The sequence below is a fragment of the Pelophylax lessonae genome, assembly GCF_965119305.1.
Source record: "Pelophylax lessonae genome assembly, chromosome: 2".
Classification (NCBI taxonomy): domain Eukaryota; kingdom Metazoa; phylum Chordata; class Amphibia; order Anura; family Ranidae; genus Pelophylax; species Pelophylax lessonae.
This window is the reverse complement of record NC_138769.1, coordinates 335,041,662-335,065,393: the sequence shown is the minus strand read 5'-3', so window position 1 is coordinate 335,065,393 and position 23,732 is coordinate 335,041,662. Positions and strand designations below refer to the sequence as shown.

Here is a 23,732-nt window from a genome sequence, read left to right as displayed (position 1 = left end):
AAGGGCCTGTTGCTTTTTTTTTTCTTGTCTTTTTCTGTAAGGGGGAATCCCACACTATTACTCCTGTAGGTGTGTGGTCTGCCATTAACATTCATACTGGACCCTCATTTAGGATATGGGTCCAGTATAAATAAAAGGAATTCCAGCCATTTGTTTACAAAAAGAAGCAGGAAACAGCCAGGAGCTGTCATTTACCGGCAATTAAAAAAAGCATTATTTTTTTTTTTTGTAAATGTTAGTTTTCCTGTAGTAGTTTGTATACATGATATGGATGTGCCATTTTAGAGCAGGTTGAAGTGGTTCTAATGACAGAAGGTTTTTTACCTTCAATTCATACCCAAGCCTGATCGCGAGTTCAGCGATAAGCCACTGCTCTCCAGGGTCTCTGTCTCCTCATTGGCTGAGACACAGGTAAAGCTGCCTGTCACACGCACTGGCTCGCCCCCTAGAGTCTCCTGAGCGAGCGAAGTAGTACTACGTCGGATTGCCCATGAGCAGCCGCCTGCCGCAGTAAATCTGGGCGGTCGTCAAGTGGTTAAGGAGGATGTGGCCAATTGTATCTGCTTTTTCTTTCATGAAAGGGTTACTTCAAAGCAAATCTATTAAAGTGTTACTAAACCCACAACAGTAAAATCAGTCTGTATATGCAGTAAAGCATGCTTGTTATGCTCACTGTGGAACCTAAGGGGTTTATCCTCTGCATTGTGTAAAAAGGCTGTTTGAATCTGTCTCCTCCCCTTCTTAACCCATCTCGTTATAGAACAGAGCATTAGAAAACAGACTGCACATGCTCAGTTTGGTGTGTATTGCTAGAGAGTTTTTTTTCTTGGGAGAGTGCATTTGATCAGCACAGGGCCAATCAGCAGTGTCCAAACAGAGGGTCAGGAGAGAACGAAAACTCCTCCTACAAGCTTAAGCAGACAGTGATACAAGTCACAAGGTTGCTATATACTGATGATGAGAAAAGGTATTTAGCAGTTTATATTTACTAAAATAATTGCATTTCAATGTTTTGTATACCGTGGGAGGCCAGATATAGTGAATGCAGGTTCTGGGTTTAGTAACACTTTAAATATCGGTGACACTAAATCCTAATATCAATTTCATCACAGAATGTGTAATGTTAACCTAGGGTCATTGCTTCCAGGCAAGTAAGACAAGGAGGGCCAGGAGCATATTTGAAGCATTACGGAAAGCCTACCGAAGGAGTAGAAAATAAGTTGAATCATCCATCCAAGTTTCACTGTGTTAAATTTGCCATTCAAAATGAACAACCCCATTGTTAACTTTTAATGTAAATATGCAATACCTGTTGTATTTTTTTCCTTTATGGTTGTGGTTTTCCAGCTGATTCTCCATTTCAAATAAGAATATAGAAATAAATGCGTATATACTGTATATACAATACTGCCAAGGATCAAACATCAAACTGCAGGGAACTCACAACTGAGGTGAAACAAGAATCACAGAAAAAAGCTGAGAATAACTATCACTGCTCAGGATCATATGCGTTAACATTCTTTAAACAATTTGGCTTTGTGTATAATGAGACAGAAACAATTTAACCACTTGCTGACCGCCCGCCGCAGATATACTGCGGCAGGCTGGCTCGTCTGCGCAAACCAATGTACCTGTATGGCTTCCCCAGGGGCACGAGCATGCCACTGGAGGCACGCGCCCCCATTAGGCAGCCATAAAGCCAGGCACCTGTGATCACTCCCCGTGAAGAGAGAACGGCGGTCCGCTGTTCTAAACACAGCAGACCGTTGTTCTCTCTGGAATTAACACAGAGCACCTGTGATCCTCCTATTTAGGATCACAGGTCTCTGTGTTGATTTCACAAGTCCCTCCCCCACACAGTTAGAAAACACTCCCCTAGGCTCACACTTAACGCATTGATCACCCCTGGGTTAACCCCTTTCCCTGCCAGTGTCATTATTACAGTAACAGTGCATAATTTTAGCACTGATTACTGTAGTAATGTCACTGGTCCCCCCAAAAGTGTCATAAATGTCAGTTAGGGGTTCGATCTATTCGCCGCAATGTCGCAGTCCCACTAAAAATCCCAGATCACCACCATTACTAGTAAAAATAAATAAATAAATAAAAATGACATAAATCTTTCCCCTAGTTTGTAGACACGATAACTTTTGCGCAAACCAATCAAAATATGCTTATTGTGAGTTTTTTTTTTACCAAAAATATGTAGTAGAATACAAATTGGCCTAAAAGGATGAAAAAAAATAGATTTTTAATTTTTTTTTTGGGAATGTTATATAGCAGAAGGTGAAAAATATTGTGCTCTTTTTTTGTTTATAGCGCAATAAATAAAAATCGTAAAGGTGATCAAATACCACCAAAAGAAAGCTCTATTTGTGGGGGAAAAAAGGACATCAATTTTATTTAGGTTCAGTGTCGCATTACAGTGCAATTGTCCTTTTAAATAACACTGTGCTGAATCAACAGACGCATTGACAGACACAGCTTCAAATTTTCTTAGCTATTGGGACTTCCCAAAGCAGTATTTTCATGAGGGGTGGGAAAAACAAAGCAAAGAAGAACTTAATTCCCCAAAGGCTAAACATAGCCAACAAGGTTCCAAGGAGCTGAACCAGGAACAACTGGAGCTCACCTAGAAAAAACCATACACCCTCAAAGAGAGAACATTTTCTCTTTTAAACAGCAGCCTGCAAAACCTTGCGGCCATAAGAGGCATCCAATAATGCCAACACATCTACCTTGTAGAATTTTGTAAACATGTGCACTGACGACCAACTTGCCGCCTTGCAAACTTGCATCACTGGCGAAAAGCCCAAGAGGCACTCAGCGCTCTAGTAGAATGTGCCTTCACTGGGAAGAGAGGAACCCGACCCTTCAGGGAATAAGCCTGAACCCCCGTCTGCCTGATCCATCTGGATATGGTCGCAGCAGACGCAGCCAAACCTTTTCAAGGTCCTTCAGGAAGGACAAAAAGAGAGTCTGATTTCCTGAAAGATTCAGTAGCCGCCAGGTGGACTCTAATTGCCAAAACCACATCCAAAGAATGCAAAGCAATTTCCTTGGGATGCCTGGGCTTAGGACAGAGTGAAGGCTGCACAATGTCTTCATTCAAATAGAAAACAGAAACCACCTTAGGAAGAAACGACTGATTAGGTTGAAGTACTACTTTATCTCTGTGGACCACCAGATAAGGTGAACGATAAGACAACGCCACCAGTTCAGATATCCTGCGGGCAGAAGTGATAGCCACCAAAAAGGCAACCTTCTGAGATAATGTAAGCAGGGGAATCTCCCTAATGTTCTCAAAAGGAGGTTTTTGAAGAACCAGTAACACCAAATTCAGATCCCACAGAGGTAACGGGGATCGTCTCGGAGGCGCCATATGACGCACCCCCTGAATAAAAGTGCGAACCAGGGCATACGTAGCTAAAGGGTGTTGAAAAAAACACAGCCAAAGCTGTTACTTGGCCTTTAATAGTGCCCAAGGCCAAACGCTTCCTGGAAATAGACTTTCTGGACTTCAACAATGTAGAAATCACAGTGTCAAAAAGACCTGTATCCTTCAATACCTGGCTTTTAACAGCCACGCCGTTAAAGCCAGCGACCATAAAGCAGGATGGAAGATCGGCCCTTGAGACAACACATCTTCCCTGAGAGGAAACCTCCAAGGAGCATCGGCGACCAACCTTACCAGATCTGCATACCAAGACTGGCAAGGCTCTGGGGCCACTAGAATGACCAGAACCCCTTCCACCCCTATTCTGCGCAGCAGCTTCATCAGGAGTTTCAGCCGAGGGAACACATAGATCAGCCGATACTGACCCCAAGAAGACACCAGTGGGTCTGTGGCATCAGCCAGAGGATCCTTTGACCTGGTCACAAATCTCGGAACCTTCTTGTTGAGTTGGGAAGCAAACAGGTTGACATCGGGTGTCCCCCAGTGCACACACATGAGGTGAAACACCTCCGGGTGCAGGGATCACTCCCCCTGATCCAACACCTGACGACTCAGGTAATCCACCTGCCAGTTCTTCACCCTAGGGATATGCACATCAGAAAGAGATGGAACAAACTTCTCCGCCCAATCCAGAATCTCTGCCACCTCCCGGGCTGCCAAGACACTCTTGGTGCCCCCTTGATGATTGATGTACGCCACGGCCATGGCATTGTCCGATTTAATCCAGACTGGGCAACCTTGCAGACGAGCCGTCCAGTGACTGTCCAGGCTGGCGTCCGTGGTTAGAACCGTCCAATACAACAGCAGGAAGGACTTGCCTTGGTGAAGTGCTGACGAGTGAAGCCACCACAGAGGAGCAGACTTTGTGTTGCAACTCAACCGAATCAAAGTATCCAAATATTTTGGATCCTTGTTCCATTTTACAGAAATCTCCCTATGTAAAGGTCTCGTGTGGGACTAAGAAAACGGAACCGCCTCGAAGGTAAAAACCATTAGACCCAAGGCCCGCATGCAAGTCCACAGAGAGGACAGATTGATTGCTAACAACAACCGGATCGCCCCCTGCAATTTCTCTAACTTGTCGGGGGGAAAAAAGATCCTCGCCAAAGCAGAGTCCAGAGTCAGGCCCAGATAATCCAGTCTCATTGAAGGTATCAGGGCAGATTTTTTGAAATTGATGTTCCAACCAAATTTTTGTAGTGTTTGGACAGTGACAGTCAAATCGCCCAATAGGGCTGAGTGAGAGTCCGCCCTCCACAGGAGATTGTCCAGATAACCCCCGTTGGCACAGTAATGCCAACACCGGAGCCAGCAACTTGGTGAAGACCCTGGGGGCGGAGGCGAGACCAAAGGGTAACGCCGCAAATTGATAATGCTCCTCTCCTATAGCGAAGCAGAGAAAACGCTGATGTCCAGCATAGATAGGGATGTGTAGATATGCGTCCTTGATATCTATGGAGGCCAAAAAGTCTCCCTGGTGTAGGGACGCAACTACCGTGCGAATGGACTCAATTCGAAAACCTCTGTACCCGCACAAAGCGATTCAAAGCCTTGGAATCCAGGATTGGACGCACTTTGCCTTCCTTCCTGGGCACAGTAAACAGGCTTGAATAAAACCCTTGAAACCGTTCCTGAGAGGGAACCGGCACAATCACCCTTTGCGACAATAGATCTTGTACCGCCTCTCTGGGATCCCTCAAACAGTCTGGAGATAGACGTAGATTGGACAGGAAGAACCTGTCCGATGGTCGAGACCGGAGTTCGTTCTTGTCAGTTCGTCAACCCATTTGTCCTGAAACAAAGACGTCCATGGTTCTGGAAAGAAGGGAAGACGTCCCCCCACCCCAGAAACGGGTGAGAGCGCCCCTTCATGCAGATGAAGATTTGTCTGCAGATTCGGATTGGCCTGTCTTCATTTTGCCTGACCACGTCTTCTTGGAATTCCCAGAAGACCTGAACGGCTTTCCTTTTTCTTGCGACTCGGAGGTACGAAAAAGCCGCCTATGAGCAGTAAAATAAGGCCCCCATCTTGCCTTTAGAGGATTGAGGGAGAAGAGTACTCTTCCCACCCGTAAGGCCTTTGATCAACTCATCGAGGGAGGATCCAAACAACCTCTCCCCCATAAAGGGAATGTCAGACACAGCCTTTTTGGAAGCCTGGTCCTCAGACCAGATTTTCAGCCACACCATGCATCTAATAGCAATCCCCACAGCGAACACTCTGGGTACCAGTGGAGCCGCTTCCAGTGACGCATCGCATATATACAGAAGGGCTTGAGCCATTTGATCCAAGAGCTCAATCAGCCTCGGGAGAGTTGTTCCATTTCCAAGACCCCTTTTAGCAACTTCACCCATTCAGTGACGGTCTGCTACACCAGGGTGGTCACAAAAATTGGTTTCAATATGGAGCCCGCTATCACATGTAAATGGCGGGACAGAGACTCAATCGGTCTATCAACAGGGTCTGTAAAGGCCGGGGATTCCTCCATCGGGACCACAGTAGACTTCAATTCAATCTGGAAACTGGATGATCCACCTTTGGTGGCACGGTCCACCGAGTGGAAACCTCATCCGTGAAGGGAAGGGAAATGCTTGGGCACCACTAACATGTGCTTAATGCGCCCCCATTTTTCATTGACAATATTGTCAAAAGTTCCGGACAGGGGAACACTTTGCCCAATTTCTGGAATTTGCGGGTGCCAAAAGACACCTGCGGTCCTGACACTGTAGATTCATCCGCCATTTTTAAAGTTTCTCGCACTGAAACTATAAGTGCTTCCACCAAAGCACTTTCTCGAGCAGTGGCTGACGAGGACAGGTCCTCTTTGCCATCAGAATGTGATTACACAGAGCCACCAGGGTGGGGTGCATCTGTGGTGGCCACATCAGCCTCTGAATCTGAAGATACAACAGAGGAGGGTGAAGGCAAAAGGCGTTTACGGCTAGTGTTACTTTTTAACATTAAATCCACTTTTGACACTAGGCTTTCCAAAACTGCTGTAAGAGCTGACAGGGGCTGTCACCCAGAAGGTTCCACATTCACACTGAGGGGGTCTGTAGGTGAAATTTTGTCCTGGGTCTCCATGTTTACTAAATTTAAATAGATGTAGTGTCACTTTAAAAAAGTTGCAAAAACACGATTGCACCGCTGCTACAGCGGTACTGCAAGTCCCAGCCTAACACAGTCCATTAGCAGTGTGTGTGAGGAAACCCACAGGAGACCCCAAAAAACATTACCAAACTGATCAGGAGGCTTGCAGGAACAATCTGTACAGCAGAGAGAAATGATCTGACAGAGGAAGTTAAAGTACCTGGGTCATACCTATAGTGTCTGATGCCTTTCCTATGCTGTCCAGCACCGTGGACCACAAGAAAATTGCCGCCCAATGCATTCCTATGGGGAAGATTTAGAAAATGGCTGCCCATACATTACAATGAGGGATTCTGACATTAATGTAGGGCAAGTCTACAGCAAAATGGCTGCCCCCATGGTGCGCCATGCAGTCTCCAAGACCCCAGGGGAGTCAGTGACAAATGCTTTGGATGGTCTTCAGGAGGGGACCCCACCAGAAAAACACCCTCACCCCCAAAGAACCGCCGCAGTGGGTGCAATATATCCTCCCCCAAAGGTAGGAACCTGCAATGGGAAGTGGGGAGCAGCTGAAGGGGGGCCTGGTATTTCTGAGAGGCCAGGGGAACCGAGGGATACCCGAGGGTCTGACTATTTCATGGAGGGGGCCCACGTCCACCCCGAGACCACAAGAGAAATGGGGAGACTCTTACTCACCATACCACAGATCAGGTGGGCGCCACTCCGAGCAGACTGCCTCCCACCAGGGATGGGGGTGCTGTCAGCCAAGGGTTAAGCTGCGACTTAGGGCGTTCCAGGTCCTTCGTGTCCAAGCAAGACAGTCCACTCGTGGGCTCGTCCCCGTCCATCGGGCTCTGTCGTGGGGAGGCCCAGTGCTGGACAATAACCTTCTCAAGCTTGCTGGCCAGGCTGGGAGACCTTAAGGATCTAGAATATCCAGTCCGAAACCCAGCCAGCTGTTGCTTGTAGTTCTCCAGCAATTCTACTTAAGGAATAAAGTACAAAAAAAGGTTCCAAAAATAACTGCTAAGACCAAAGTCCCAGCTCGGAACTAGGTCCTACTCCTAAACTAGGCAGAAACAAACTGAGGGCTGTAGCAGAGTGTGCAGGCTTATGCCTTCAGGGACAGCCCCATAGGCGTGGTGAAAGCTTTTTCCTGCCTAGTGTCCTATTCCTGATAGGAGGAGCATAACCCAATGGCTAAGAAGATTTGAAGCTGCATTCGTCAATGAATGATAGAGAAAAAACAGACTCTTTTCCCCCATCCACACACTCAATGTGGACAGTGAAATCCCTCCGCTGAGCTATTGTTTTCTGACAGCGGTGAGACTTCCTAAGCAAAGTACGTTGTACAGCGTTGCAGGCTATAGCCTGCATTGGTAATCGAGTGGGGAAAATTCTGTCAGGGCATTTGTACAGAAGCTGGTTGGTAGATCCAATTCTGTACAACCTCAGTGCCCATACATGAATTGAAATTAAGTGAGTCCCTGCTAAACTGCCCGAATTTTGATCCATGCAGCGTCATCTCAAGACTTTATTGCCTTTGACTACTAGTCTAAAGAGATCTGAGTGAAATTTGGTGATGTCACTACCATGCAACTCCTTGTTGTTCTTGCTGGAGGCTCTGACATGAAGAAGCAAAACCCTGCCTCCAGAGGGCTACATCTACAAAAGGAAACAGTGTAGAAGAAACATTGCAAATCAGTAATAGATAAAGATCACCTGCCGGAAAACCCCAAGGGATGCTGGTGACTAGTCCTTTGCCACATGTCTGTTGTTTGTAGCACAACTTCCAGCACTTAGCTACTTGTTAAGATATGCAATATAAGTACAGTTGTGTATACACTATAGTATATATTGCATTGTATCACTAATGCATAGTAATAAGATTGTCACATACCATGTTCTGCTGGCAGAGCCGGAAAAACTGCTGCACTTTCTGAGACATCAAGAGCTGAGAGCTTCCAACTGCACTGCGAATCTTCTCCAAAACTAAAAAGCAAAAGAGAAGTTTAAGCTTAAGAATTAGCTTATAAAAAGTTAAAATTGCTCACAATAATGCTAAAGGATCAAAATGAAAGCAAAATACTTTTTATAACATGCTTTAAATTGCATTTGTCTCTGTTTCTTGCAATTTGTATTTCTTGCCCACTACCCGCTCATTGTATTCTTTTTTTTTGGCAGTGAAAGAGATTATATGGCATTGATAGATATATCATTTTTTTATTATGGGTAAGTTTGCAAGCAAAAAAAAACAGAATGGTATTAAAAAAAAAAAAACCTTTCTGACATTTTTAGAAATTGGAATTATGTGGAATGCATGGGTAGTTTATATTAAAGGATAAGTTCACCTTTCGTAACATGTTACATGTTACATCCATATTTCGGGTGTAACATGTTACACATTACAAATGGACCAGCCCCTGCATCCCCGATTTGACACCTAGCAGGGATCCCCCCCCCACCACCACACTAGCTGTCACATTAAAAAAAAAAATGTGGCCGAGCTGTGGAGCGCTGTGGTAGTTCATTCTCCCTTCCAGGATTGTATCTGCTTGCCTGTATGGGATGTACGGGCACACAGTTACACTGACAGTTCTGGAGGAGACCTCATGGCAACAGCAATCTGCTGATTGCTAGTGCAATGCTTTAGAGGCTCCAGAAACAAAAAATAATAAATGCACATTTTTTTACCTGCAAAAAAATGAGAATTTATTATTTTTTGTTAAAAGGTGAACTTATCCTTTAAGCTAGTTCTTGGCAGAAAGCACTGATCTCAACTGTTCTGCTAAAGAACTGTTTACAGAGCTTAATAACTCAACCTCAAATAACATGAAGATAACTGAATGAGTGAGAGAATTGACTCTTCCAACCTCCAACTCCATAATTTGCACCATTCCGTACAGAATTCCAGCTAGAGGAAGAGCATCAGCTGTGCACTCTCTTTGACAGACCCATACTGCTCTGGACACCGGTCATGGACATGTTGTAAATTAAATTTAAGAAAAAAAGTATCTAAATATTTTGAACAATAGAATAAAAATAGTTTTAAAACTTACAAACCTAAGTTAAAAAAATAAAATCAATTCAATACCATTTTAGTTTATTTTTTAATGATAGTTTACTAAGAGATAGGGATGGGCCGAACGACCCTCTGTTCGGTTCGCACCAGAAATTTCGTACATCACCAAAGTTCAGAACCAAATAATGAACCCCATTGAAGTCTGTTAGACCCGAACTGTAAAAATCAAAAGTGCCCATTTCGAAGGCTTATGTGCAAGTAATTGGGCATACAATGATTATGAGGGTCCGTGTACTGCCCTGGGGGACATGTATCGATGAAAAAAAAGTTTGTAAAAAATGTAATTTTTAAAGTGCAGTGATTTTCCAAGGCTTAAAGTGAAAGCATAACAATTATAAATAACAGAAAAAATGAAAAATTAATTTCACTATAGTGCCTAGGAGGTCCCCATGGTGACATATCTGTACTGTGTATAGAAGCTGCTGCAGCAATAATTGCATTTACAAAAGCAAAAAAATGACATTTTCCCTGCAAGATTTCTTTATTTTGCAAACAACGGCATGGGGGGCCAGTCTGTATGATGAGGCCACAATGTAGTTCACTGGAAACAAGATTAGAGATTTTTTAGATAAATTCTGGTGTCTCTTCCGTAGACTTTAGATAGAAGTAACAGGTGCAGAAAAATTGGTATTTGGGTGTCGGAAGTGCCTTCACATCGTAAACTTATAGTGGTACTCTTGATGAAAGCAAGAATTGCCTTGCTGTCAAAATTGAAATCATATGCACCTGTCAAACAGGTGCAGAAAAATTGGTCTTTGGTGTCGGAAGTGCCTTTTCACCATAACCCTATAGGATGAAAGCAAGATTTGGCCTTGCTGTCAAAAATTTAAATGATATGCACCTGTCAAACAGGTGTGGAAAAATTGGTCTTTGGGTGTTACTTGTGCCCATGAAACCTACACTAAACACATTCTTCCAGATGAAATCAACACACACAATGCTAGACAGCTTAGAAGTCTTGCAGAGATTCCACATCCTAAAAACACTTAATCAGTGACATCGGCATCAGGGGCTTCATATCTGCTGGTAATCCAGGACTGATTCATTTTGATAAATGTCAGATGGTCTACGGAGTCTGTGGACAGACACTTTCTATTACCAGTAACAAAACTTCCAGTAGCACTAAATGCCCATTGGAAAAGCACACTGGATGCAGGGCAGCCCAGCAGCTCAACTGCATGCTGGGCAAGTTCTGGCTAGTGGTCTACTTTCATGACCCAGTAACCCAGTGGATTGTCAACTAGAAAGCTCTTAATCTCTGTTTTCTCCCCTAGATAATTGTCCAATATATGATGCAGATGCTGCCGATGAGATGTGGAAGCTGAGAGTGCTGGATGACAAGGACTAAAAAAATTGTGAAATGCATCACTTAGGCAGCCCCCTTCTCCACCGTTTCTCTCTTGACCAACAGAAGCCTCCAAACTACATTTTCCACGACACTGTAACCTACCAGAGGTGGGAAAAGTGTTAGATAAACTCTTTAAGGTGTCCTCAAGAGATTTCATCTTCTGCACCCTCTGTGGGGATGGGATGAGTTCTGAGACTTTCGCCTTGTAACAGTGGTCAAGGAGGGTTGCCAACCAATACTGATCCTTCTTTTTAAAGCCACATATTCTTGGGTTCTTTCACAGGCTATGAAGCATGAGAGAGCCCATGCACCATAAGTTTGTGGAGGCTTGAGAAGCAGACTCCTCTGTGTCCACTGAGGATTACAGTATCTGGAACTGCCTCCACCCAGCCTGGTACTACTCCCAAGGGTTCTGGGGATTGAAAACCATCTCTAAATGTTTGACGTATGTCTTTCTCTGCTTGAATGCCTCCAAAACTGCCAGAGTCCTCCTCCTCCCTCTCCTCTTGTGTATTCTGTGGTGTAGGAAGAATGGTGTCTGCATAAAGCGAGCCTTGAGAGGAAAGGAAGTCCTCCCATTTCTCCCATTGCTCTGCCTCGAGTGCCCTGTCCATAATGCCAGCAGGAACACAACAGGGATTGTGTCACTGATGCATGCATTGTCACAGCTCACCATCCTGGTGGCCTCCACAAATGGTGACAGTAGAGTGCATGCATCCTTTATCAGCAGCTATTGGTATGGGAAAAAAATCTTCAAGGTTGTTGTTCCATACTCACGCAGGTACTCGTTGACGGCCTTCTGCTGGATGTGCAGCCGCTGCAGCATTGCCAAAGTTGAGTTACCCCTGGTGGGTATGTCACAAATCAGGTGGTTTATGGGTAGGTGGAATTCCCACTGAATTTCAGCCAACAGAGTACTGGCTGTGTATGACCGCCTGAAATGGCTACAGACTCTTCTGGCCTGCAATAGCAGATCTTCCAACTCTGGGTACCTAGTTAAGAAATGCTGCACCACTAAACTGAGGACATGTGCCAGGCATGGCACGTGTCAATTTTCCCTGTCTAAAGGCGACAGGAGGTTTGTGCCGTTTTCACACACCACCATTCCTGGCTCCAGCTGCCGTAGCATGAACCACCTCTGGGCTTGCCCCTGCAGAGATGCAAGAATCTCTGCTCCGGTGTGGGTTCTGTCCCCTAGACACACCAACTGAAGGAGGAGGAGGGGGTAGAGCTGACAAATCTCGCATCCTCACCACTAGCTGTATGGGGACGTGGCGGCACAACAAGCTGCAGCACTGAGCCCTGTCCTGCATCCTTCCGAATTGCAAGCAGAGTTATCCAGTGTGCTGTGAGCGAAATATAGCGTCCCTGGACCACATATCAGTAGTGTTGAGCGAACACGGACTGTATTATTCGTGTTCGTACCGAATAATTGGATTTTTTGTACCCGAACACGGACACGGACACTTTACTGTATGTTCGGGTAAAAATCCGTGTTCGGTCGTTTTATTTCCGGGTTTTGCATGCTTTGGCGCTCTTTTCATGGCGGGCTTTCAACAGCCAATCAACAATCGTTTAACTGGTGTGCCTTAAGCCATCCCAGCCATGCCTGCAAGTGTCTCAGTAGCTGTGATTGGCCGTCTGAAGCATGTGACCAAGTCTTTATAAGTTCGAGGCAGCCGCAGCGGCGTCATTATGCTGCTTAGATTCAGGGACAGAGCACACATCAACGTGCTGGCTGCTGATTAGGGAAAGATAGGCAGGAAAAAACCATTTGTGTCCGGATAGAATTGAGGGACAGGTCGGAGTGTTTAGGCAGGGCGAGTTGTAGGCATTTTAGGGATAGAGTCTGCTGAATTATATAGGGTCAGTGTCTTCTACAAACTACAATCGATATTGCTGTGTGGGGGGTGGGGTCTGCACTCAATCCTGATCTACGATCTCTTCTCAATCCTGTTAGGGACAGAGTCTGCTGAATTTTAGGGAAACTGTGTTCTACAAACTACAATCGATATTGCTGTGTGGTGTGGGATTGGAGATAGGCAGGTGTCAGTGATCCACATCCATTTTTCTGTGTGTGAGCTGCAGTGAACACAATCTTTTTGGGCTGCAGTGAACACAATCTTTTTGGGCTGCAGTGAACACAATCTTTTTGGGCTGCAGTGAACACAATCTTTTTGGGCTGCAGTGAACACAATCTTTTTGGGCTGCAGTGAACACAATCTTTTTGGGCTGCAGTGAACACAATCTTTTTGGGGTGCAGTGAACACAATCCTTTTTGGTGTGCAGTGAACACAATCTTTGTGGGGTGCAGTGAACAAAATCCTTTGTGGGGTGCAGTGAACACAATCTTTTTGGGGTGCAGTGAACAAAATCCTTTTTGGGGTGCAGTGAACAACATCCTTTTTGGGGTGCAGTGAACACAATCTTTTTGGGGTGCAGTGAACAAAATCCTTTGTGGGGTGCAGTGAACACAATCTTTTTGGGGTGCAGTGAACACAATCTTTTTGGGGTGGAGTGAACAACATCCTTTTTGGGGTGCAGTGAACAAAATCCTTTTTGGGGTGCAGTGAACAAAATCATTTTTGGGGTGCAGTGAACACAATCTTTTTGGGGTGCAGTGAACACAATCTTTGTGGGGTGCAGTGAACACAATCTTTTTGGGGTGGAGTGAACAACATCCTTTTTGGGGTGCAGTGAACAACATCCTTTTTGGGGTGCAGTGAACACAATCTTTTTGGGGTGCAGTGAACACAATCTTTGTGGGGTACAGTGAACAGAATCTTTGTGGGGTGCAGTGAACACAATCTTTGGGGGGTACAGTGAACACAATCTTTGTGAGGTGCAGTGAACACAATCTTTGTGGGGTGCAGTGAACACAATCATTGTGGGGTGCAGTGAACTCAATCTTTGTGGGGTACAGTGAACACAATCTCATACTGAAGGTTTGAGGGTGCTGCCTGTTCCATACTCCCCCTACTCCTCATCTAGCCTTTTAGGGGTACAAACAATAGTAATTGGGGCCTAGTGTGGTTGTGTACGTGTGATATACATACACTTTTTTGGGATCATATTTTCTATTCCGCTATTTAATCAAAAACCTTTGGGGATCAGTTAAATTGGGGGATAGTCTGTGTTGGTACGTGTGAGAGAGATCCACCTTTCCAAGTTGTTGGGGTTCATCTCATACTTCTGAAGGTTTGAGGGTGCTGCCTGTTCCATACTCCCCCTACTCCTAGCCTTTTAGGGGTACAAACAATAGTAATTGGGGCCTAGTGTGGTTGTGTACGTGTGATATACATACACTTTTTTGGGATCATATTTTCTATTCCGCTATTTAATCAAAAACCTTTGGGGATCAGTTAAATTGGGGGATAGTCTGTGTTGGTACGTGTGAGAGAGATCCACCTTTCCAAGTTGTTGGGGTTCATCTCATACTTCTGAAGGTTTGAGGGTGCTGCCTGTTCCATACTCCCCCTACTCCTAGCCTTTTAGGGGTACAAACAATAGTAATTGGGGCCTAGTGTGGTTGTGTACGTGTGATATACATACACTTTTTTGGGATCATATTTTCTATTCCGCTATTTAATCAAAAACCTTTGGGGATCAGTTAAATTGGGGGATAGTCTGTGTTGGTACGTGTGAGAGAGATCCACCTTTCCAAGTTGTTGAGGTTCATCTCATACTTCTGAAGGTTTGAGGGTGCTGCCTGTTCCATACTCCCCCTACTCCTAGCCTTTTAGGGGTACAAACAATAGTAATTGGGGCCTAGTGTGGTTGTGTACGTGTGATATACATACACTTTTTTGGGATCATATTTTCTATTCCGCTATTTAATCAAAAACCTTTGGGGATCAGTTAAATTGGGGGATAGTCTGTGTTGGTACGTGTGAGAGAGATCCACCTTTCCAAGTTGTTGGGGTTCATCTCATACTTCTGAAGGTTTGAGGGTGCTGCCTGTTCCATACTCCCCCTACTCCTAGCCTTTTAGGGGTACAAACAATAGTAATTGGGGCCTAGTGTGGTTGTGTACGTGTGATATACATACACTTTTTTGGGATCATATTTTCTATTCCGCTATTTAATCAAAAACCTTTGGGGATCAGTTAAATTGGGGGATAGTCTGTGTTGGTACGTGTGAGAGAGATCCACCTTTCCAAGTTGTTGAGGTTCATCTCATACTTCTGAAGGTTTGAGGGTGCTGCCTGTTCCATACTCCCCCTACTCCTGGCCTTTTAGGGGTACAAACAATAGTAATTGGGGCCTAGTGTGGTTGTGTACGTGTGATATACATACACTTTTTTGGGATCATATTTTCTATTCCGCTATTTAATCAAAAACCTTTGGGGATCAGTTAAATTGGGGGATAGTCTGTGTTGGTACGTGTGAGAGAGATCCACCTTTCCAAGTTGTTGGGGTTCATCTCATACTTCTGAAGGTTTGAGGGTGCTGCCTGTTCCATACTCCCCCTACTCCTAGCCTTTTAGGGGTACAAACAATAGTAATTGGGGCCTAGTGTGGTTGTGTACGTGTGATATACATACACTTTTTTGGGATCATATTTTCTATTCCGCTATTTAATCAAAAACCTTTGGGGATCAGTTAAATTGGGGGATAGTCTGTGTTGGTACGTGTGAGAGAGATCCACCTTTCCAAGTTGTTGGGGTTCATCTCATACTTCTGAAGGTTTGAGGGTGCTGCCTGTTCCATACTCCCCCTACTCCTAGCCTTTTAGGGGTACAAACAATAGTAATTGGGGCCTAGTGTGGTTGTGTACGTGTGATATACATACACTTTTTTGGGATCATATTTTCTATTCCGCTATTTAATCAAAAACCTTTGGGGATCAGTTAAATTGGGGGATAGTCTGTGTTGGTACGTGTGAGAGAGATCCACCTTTCCAAGTTGTTGGGGTTCATCTCATACTTCTGAAGGTTTGAGGGTGCTGCCTGTTCCATACCCCCCCTACTCCTCATCTAGCCTTTTAGGGGTACAAACAATAGTAATTGGGGCCTAGTGTGGTTGTGTACGTGCGAGATACATACACTTTTTTTGATCATATTTCCTATTCCGCTATTCAATAAAAACCTTTGAGGATCAATTGAATTGCGGGATAGTCTGTGTCGGTACGTGTGAGAGAGATCCACCTTTCCAAGTTGTTGGGGTTCATCTCATACTTCTGAAGGTTTGAGGGTGCTGCCTGTTCCATACCCCCCCTACTCCTCATCTAGCCTTTTAGGGGTACAAACAATAGTAATTGGGGCCTAGTGTGGTTGTGTACGTGCGAGATACATACACTTTTTTTGATCATATTTCCTATTCCGCTATTCAATAAAAACCTTTGAGGATCAATTGAATTGCGGGATAGTCTGTGTCGGTACGTGTGAGAGAGATCCACCTTTCCAAGTTGTTGGGGTTCATCTCATACTTCTGAAGGTTTGAGGGTGCTGCCTGTTCCATACCCCCCCTACTCCTCATCTAGCCTTTTAGGGGTACAAACAATAGTAATTGGGGCCTAGTGTGGTTGTGTACGTGCGAGATACATACACTTTTTTTGATCATATTTCCTATTCCGCTATTCAATAAAAACCTTTGAGGATCAATTGAATTGCGGGATAGTCTGTGTCGGTACGTGTGAGAGAGATCCACCTTTCCAAGTTGTTGGGGTTCATCTCATACTTCTGAAGGTTTGAGGGTGCTGCCTGTTCCATACCCCCCCTACTCCTCATCTAGCCTTTTAGGGGTACAAACAATAGTAATTGGGGCCTAGTGTGGTTGTGTACGTGCGAGATACATACACTTTTTTTGATCATATTTCCTATTCCGCTATTCAATAAAAACCTTTGAGGATCAATTGAATTGCGGGATAGTCTGTGTCGGTACGTGTGAGAGAGATCCACCTTTCCAAGTTGTTGGGGTTCATCTCATACTTCTGAAGGTTTGAGGGTGCTGCCTGTTCCATACCCCCCCTACTCCTCATCTAGCCTTTTAGGGGTACAAACAATAGTAATTGGGGCCTAGTGTGGTTGTGTACGTGCGAGATACATACACTTTTTTTGATCATATTTCCTATTCCGCTATTCAATAAAAACCTTTGAGGATCAATTGAATTGCGGGATAGTCTGTGTCGGTACGTGTGAGAGAGATCCACCTTTCCAAGTTGTTGGGGTTCATCTCATACTTCTGAAGGTTTGAGGGTGCTGCCTGTTCCATACCCCCCCTACTCCTCATCTAGCCTTTTAGGGGTACAAACAATAGTAATTGGGGCCTAGTGTGGTTGTGTACGTGCGAGATACATACACTTTTTTTGATCATATTTCCTATTCCGCTATTCAATAAAAACCTTTGAGGATCAATTGAATTGCGGGATAGTCTGTGTCGGTACGTGTGAGAGAGATCCACCTTTCCAAGTTGTTGGGGTTCATCTCATACTTCTGAAGGTTTGAGGGTGCTGCCTGTTCCATACCCCCCCTACTCCTCATCTAGCCTTTTAGGGGTACAAACAATAGTAATTGGGGCCTAGTGTGGTTGTGTACGTGCGAGATACATACACTTTTTTTGATCATATTTCCTATTCCGCTATTCAATAAAAACCTTTGAGGATCAATTGAATTGCGGGATAGTCTGTGTCGGTACGTGTGAGAGAGATCCACCTTTCCAAGTTGTTGGGGTTCATCTCATACTTCTGAAGGTTTGAGGGTGCTGCCTGTTCCATACCCCCCCTACTCCTCATCTAGCCTTTTAGGGGTACAAACAATAGTAATTGGGGCCTAGTGTGGTTGTGTACGTGCGAGATACATACACTTTTTTTGATCATATTTCCTATTCCGCTATTCAATAAAAACCTTTGAGGATCAATTGAATTGCGGGATAGTCTGTGTCGGTACGTGTGAGAGAGATCCACCTTTCCAAGTTGTTGGGGTTCATCTCATACTTCTGAAGGTTTGAGGGTGCTGCCTGTTCCATACCCCCCCTACTCCTCATCTAGCCTTTTAGGGGTACAAACAATAGTAATTGGGGCCTAGTGTGGTTGTGTACGTGCGAGATACATACACTTTTTTTGATCATATTTCCTATTCCGCTATTCAATAAAAACCTTTGAGGATCAATTGAATTGCGGGATAGTCTGTGTCGGTACGTGTGAGAGAGATCCACCTTTCCAAGTTGTTGGGGTTCATCTCATACTTCTGAAGGTTTGAGGGTGCTGCCTGTTCCATACCCCCCCTACTCCTCATCTAGCCTTTTAGGGGTACAAACAATAGTAATTGGGGCCTAGTGTGGTTGTGTACGTGCGAGATACATACACTTTTTTTGATCATATTTCCTATTCCGCTATTCAATAAAAACCTTTGAGGATCAATTGAATTGCGGGATAGTCTGTGTCGGTACGTGTGAGAGAGATCCACCTTTCCAAGTTGTTGGGGTTCATCTCATACTTCTGAAGGTTTGAGGGTGCTGCCTGTTCCATACCCCCCCTACTCCTCATCTAGCCTTTTAGGGGTACAAACAATAGTAATTGGGGCCTAGTGTGGTTGTGTACGTGCGAGATACATACACTTTTTTTGATCATATTTCCTATTCCGCTATTCAATAAAAACCTTTGAGGATCAATTGAATTGCGGGATAGTCTGTGTCGGTACGTGTGAGAGAGATCCACCTTTCCAAGTTGTTGGGGTTCATCTCATACTTCTGAAGGTTTGAGGGTGCTGCCTGTTCCATACCCCCCCTACTCCTCATCTAGCCTTTTAGGGGTACAAACAATAGTAATTGGGGCCTAGTGTGGTTGTGTACGTGCGAGATACATACACTTTTTTTGATCATATTTCCTATTCCGCTATTCAATAAAAACCTTTGAGGATCAATTGAATTGCGGGATAGTCTGTGTCGGTACGTGTGAGAGAGATCCACCTTTCCAAGTTGTTGGGGTTCATCTCATACTTCTGAAGGTTTGAGGGTGCTGCCTGTTCCATACCCCCCCTACTCCTCATCTAGCCTTTTAGGGGTACAAACAATAGTAATTGGGGCCTAGTGTGGTTGTGTACGTGCGAGATACATACACTTTTTTTGATCATATTTCCTATTCCGCTATTCAATAAAAACCTTTGAGGATCAATTGAATTGCGGGATAGTCTGTGTCGGTACGTGTGAGAGAGATCCACCTTTCCAAGTTGTTGGGGTTCATCTCATACTTCTGAAGGTTTGAGGGTGCTGCCTGTTCCATACCCCCCCTACTCCTCATCTAGCCTTTTAGGGGTACAAACAATAGTAATTGGGGCCTAGTGTGGTTGTGTACGTGCGAGATACATACACTTTTTTTGATCATATTTCCTATTCCGCTATTCAATAAAAACCTTTGAGGATCAATTGAATTGCGGGATAGTCTGTGTCGGTACGTGTGAGAGAGATCCACCTTTCCAAGTTGTTGGGGTTCATCTCATACTTCTGAAGGTTTGAGGGTGCTGCCTGTTCCATACCCCCCCTACTCCTCATCTAGCCTTTTAGGGGTACAAACAATAGTAATTGGGGCCTAGTGTGGTTGTGTACGTGTGATATACATACACTTTTTTTGGATCATATTTTCTATTCCGCTATTCAATAAAAACCTTTCTAGGGCAAGATCTTAAATTACAGAAATATGAGGAGACCGTCAAATAAGGGCCGTGGCCTGGGTCGTGGTGCTGCTGGTAGAGCTCCTGTTGCAAGGAGAGGACATGGTCGATCTGTGCCAGCTACACGCACAAGTGAAACACCTTCCTCAAGTGTGAGTAGGCGACAGAACCTGCATCAGTATTTGGTAGGGCATCAAACGCCCCTAGAAGTGATGAGGCCAGAACAAGTTGAGGCGATAGTAGATTGGTTTGCTGCTGACAGTGCCTCCAGTTCCTTCACATTGTCTCCCACCCAGTCTACTGCAGAAAGGTCAGAGTTGGCACCTGCAGCCAATGTCCAACCGTCTTTCACCTCACCCCCTTGCAAATCAGGCCAGCAGTCTGAGCCCCAAGCCATACAGCAGTCTCTTATTCTTTTTGAGGACTCTGTCAGCAGGGTTTCCCAGGGCCATCCACCTAGCCCTGCCCCAGAAGTGGAAGAGATTGAGTGCAGCGATGCCCAACCACTTATTTCTCAAGATGAGTACATGCAAGGATCATCGCAGCACGTCTCCGATGATGACGAAACGCAGGTGCCAACTGCTGCGGCGTTCAGCATTGTGGAGACCGACAAGGAGGGCAGGGGTGAAGACTGGGTGGAAGATGATGTGGAGGACGATGAGGTCCTCGACCCCACATGGAATGAACGTCATGCAGGTGAACTGAGTAGTTTGGAGGAAGAGGCGGTGGTCGCACAGAGCCACCAGCACAGCAGAAGAGGGAGCAGGGTGCAGAAGCGGAGCGGCCGTGCCCTAGACACTACGCCCGCTACTGCCCAACGCAGCAAGGGAACGAGCGCACCAAAGTCAGCTCAAAGGAGTTCTCTAGCGTGGAAGTTCTTTAGAAAATGTGCTGATGACAGGACACGAGTGGTTTGCACCCTGTGCAATCAGAGCTTGAAGCGAGGCATGAACCTTCTCAACCTGAGCACAACCTGCATGATCAGGCATCTAAGTGCAAAGCACGAGCTGCAGTGGAGTACACACCTTCAAAACCAAGAAACGTCTCTGGCTCATCCTGCTTCCTCTTCTGCTGCAGTCTCGGCCGCTCCAGCCACATCTGTAGTGATACCGGCACCTGCCACCCCGCAAACAGACGATCTGTCAGCAACACCACCACCTGGGTCACCAACAACCATCTCCACAATGTCCCGTGGAAGCGTTCAGCTTTCCATCTCCCAAACACTTGAGAGGAAGAGGAAGTACCCCCCTACCCACCCGCGATCCCTGGCCCTGAATGCCAGCATTTCAAAATTATTGGCCTTTGAAATGCTGTCATTCCGTCTGGTGGAGACGCACAGTTTTAAAAACCTTATGTCGGTGGCTGTCCCACAGTACGTCGTGCCCAGCCGCCACTACTTTTCCAGGCAAGCCATCCCTTCCCTGCACAACCAAGTGGGGGAAAAAATCAGGTGTGCACTGCGCAACGCCATCTGTGCCAAGGTCCACCTAACTACGGATACGTGGACCAGTAAGCACGGTCAGGGGCGTTATATCTCCCTAACGGCACACTGGGTAAATGCAGTGGCGGATGGGCCTGAGGCGGATAGCAATTTGGCGCATGTCCTTCCACCACCGAGGATTGCAGGGCGCTTCAGTTTGCCTCCTGTTCCTAACTCCTCCTACTCCGCTTCCTCATCCTCTACCGCCTCCTCATCCGGACAGCGTAACACCTTCACCACCAACTTCAGCACGGCCAGGGGTAAACGACAGCAGGCAGTTTTACAACTTGCCTGTTTGGGGGACAAACCACACACCGCGCAGGAGTTGTGGAGGAGCATGGAACAGCAGACAAATGAGTGGTTGCTGCCAGCGAGCCTCAAGCCCGGCCTGGTGGTGTGCGATAACGGGCGAAATCTCATAGCAGCTCTGGGCCTAGCCGGTTTGACGCACATCCCTTGCCTGGCGCATGTGCTGAATTTGGTGGTGCAGAGGTTCCTTAAAAACTACCCCGATATGTCAGAGCTGCTGCAGAAAGTGCGGGCCGTTTGTGCGCACTTTCGGCGTTCTCACCCTGCTGCTGCTCGCCTGGCAGCGCTGCAGCGTAACTTCGGCCTTCCCGCTCACCGCCTCATATGTGACGTGCCCACAAGGTGGAACTCCACCTTGCACATGCTGGAAAGACTGTGCGAGCAGCAGCAGGCCATAGTGGAGTTTCAGCTGCAGCACGCACGCGTGAGTCGCTCTGCGGAACAGCACCACTTCACCACCAATAACTGGGCCTCCATGCGAGACCTGTGTGCCTTGTTGCGCTGTTTTGAGTACTCCACCAACATGGCCAGTGGCAATGACGCCGTTCTCAGCTTAACTATCCCACTTCTATGCCTCCTTGAAAAAACAATTCGGGCGATGATGGAAGAGGATGTGGCACAGGATGAGGAGGAGGAGGAGGATGAAGAGGTAACATTTCCAAGGCTTTCAGGGCAGTCATTCGCAAGGGGCTCCGAGGGTGGGTTCCTGCACACGCAAACGCCAGGGACGCAATTGTCCAGCAGGGGCACAGTTCTGGAGGATGAGGAGGATGAGGAGGAGGAGGAGCTGGAGGAGGAGATGGAACCATGTTCACAGCAGGGTGGCACCCAGGCCAGCTCATGGCCATCACTGGTGCGTGGCTGGGGGGATACAGAGGACACGGACCATACACCTCCCACAGAGGACAGCCTTTCGTTGCCTCTGGGCAGCCTGGCACACATGAGCGATTACATGCTGCAGTGTCTCCACAACGACCGCCGAGTTGCCCACATTCTAACTTGTGCTGATTACTGGGTGGCCACGCTGCTGGATCCCCGTTACAAGGACAACGTACCGTCCTTAATTCACTCACTGGAGCGCGATCGCAAGATGCGCGAGTACAAGCGCACGCTGGTAGACGCCATGCTGCTGGCATTCCCATCTGACAGCGGGGCCACAGTGGAAGCACAAGGCAGAGGAGGAGGAGGAGGAGGTCGCCAACGCAACCAGGGCACCGCCAGCACCTCAGAAGGCAGGGTTAGCATGGCCGAAATGTGGAAAAGCTTTGTCAGCACGCCACAACAAACAGCAGCACCAGCAGCTCAGATGGAACGTCTTAGCAGGAGGCAGCATTTTACCAACATGGTGGAGCAGTATGTGTGCACACGCCTACATGTAGTGAATGACGGGTCTGCCCCCTTCAACTTCTGGGTCTCCAAATTGGGCACATGGCCTGAGCTTGCCCTTTACGCCTTGGAGGTGCTGGCGTGCCCTGCAGCCAGTGTATTATCTGAACGGGTATTTAGCACGGCTGGGGGCGTTATAACAGACAAGCGCAGCCGCCTGTCCAGAGACAATGTGGACAAGCTCACGTTCATTAAAATGAACCAGGCATGGATCCCACGGGACTTTTCCGTACCTTATGCAGAATAGCAATGGATACCGACCTTACCCACCCATTGTTCCATTTTTGCTCTTTCTCACTCTTTTGGGGTGTACCCTCATTTAAAATTTGTGAAAAGAAGCAGTGTTGGCTACCTCGTCCTCCTCCTCAGGGCCAGATTAATGTAGGGGCTATTGGAGCTGCAGCTCCAGGCCCCTACCTTTTATATAGGCCCCGGGTTGGCCATATTCACTGTTACCGCTCTTCTGTCACTTGTAAACACAGAAGTCTGGCTTCTATGCTCGCTTCCCCAGGCAGCACCCTCAGAACCTCCCCACACAGCGTGAAGGCCGGACAAGGAGGGACAGTTGGCGATGCATGGATGTGTTTATGGGCTTCAGAGACAGCATCCCATGTTGAATTAGGCATGCATGGCTGCACCCTTCCTCCTCTGGGTGCATGGCAAGGCACGGACCTAAGGCCCTTCAAAATCCTCAGCACCAAGCCCATGATGCTGTTAATCCGGCCCTGGTCCTCCTCCACCGCCGCTTCCACCTACACCGCCCATAGGTGTGCGCAGCCTATTGCATTAAGGTGTGCACCCCAAAGTTGAAATACACATGCATGTGTTTGCCAGCAGGGAGAGTAATGTATCGGGGCCATGTACCTGTAGGCAAGGAGAAATAGAGCAGAGCAGGTCCCAGGGAGATCTTTCCCATCTCCTCACTGGCAATGCTATGTGCCCTAGGTGATTAGGGTGTGCCCAGGCACAC

The 23,732-nt window shown here is 46.4% G+C and overlaps 1 protein-coding gene across 2 annotated transcripts in view; it reads right to left on the bottom strand.

Moving 5' to 3' along the window:
• Positions 1 to 23,732, bottom strand: part of DLGAP3 (DLG associated protein 3) — a 724,943-nt gene that overhangs the window by 14,079 nt on the left and 687,132 nt on the right. For both annotated transcript variants that reach the window (XM_082246991.1, XM_082246992.1), the window contains exon 10: positions 8,449 to 8,540. In XM_082246991.1, coding sequence (XP_082103117.1) covers positions 8,449 to 8,540 — 92 coding nt within the window. The remainder of the gene's footprint in view (positions 1 to 8,448; positions 8,541 to 23,732) is intronic.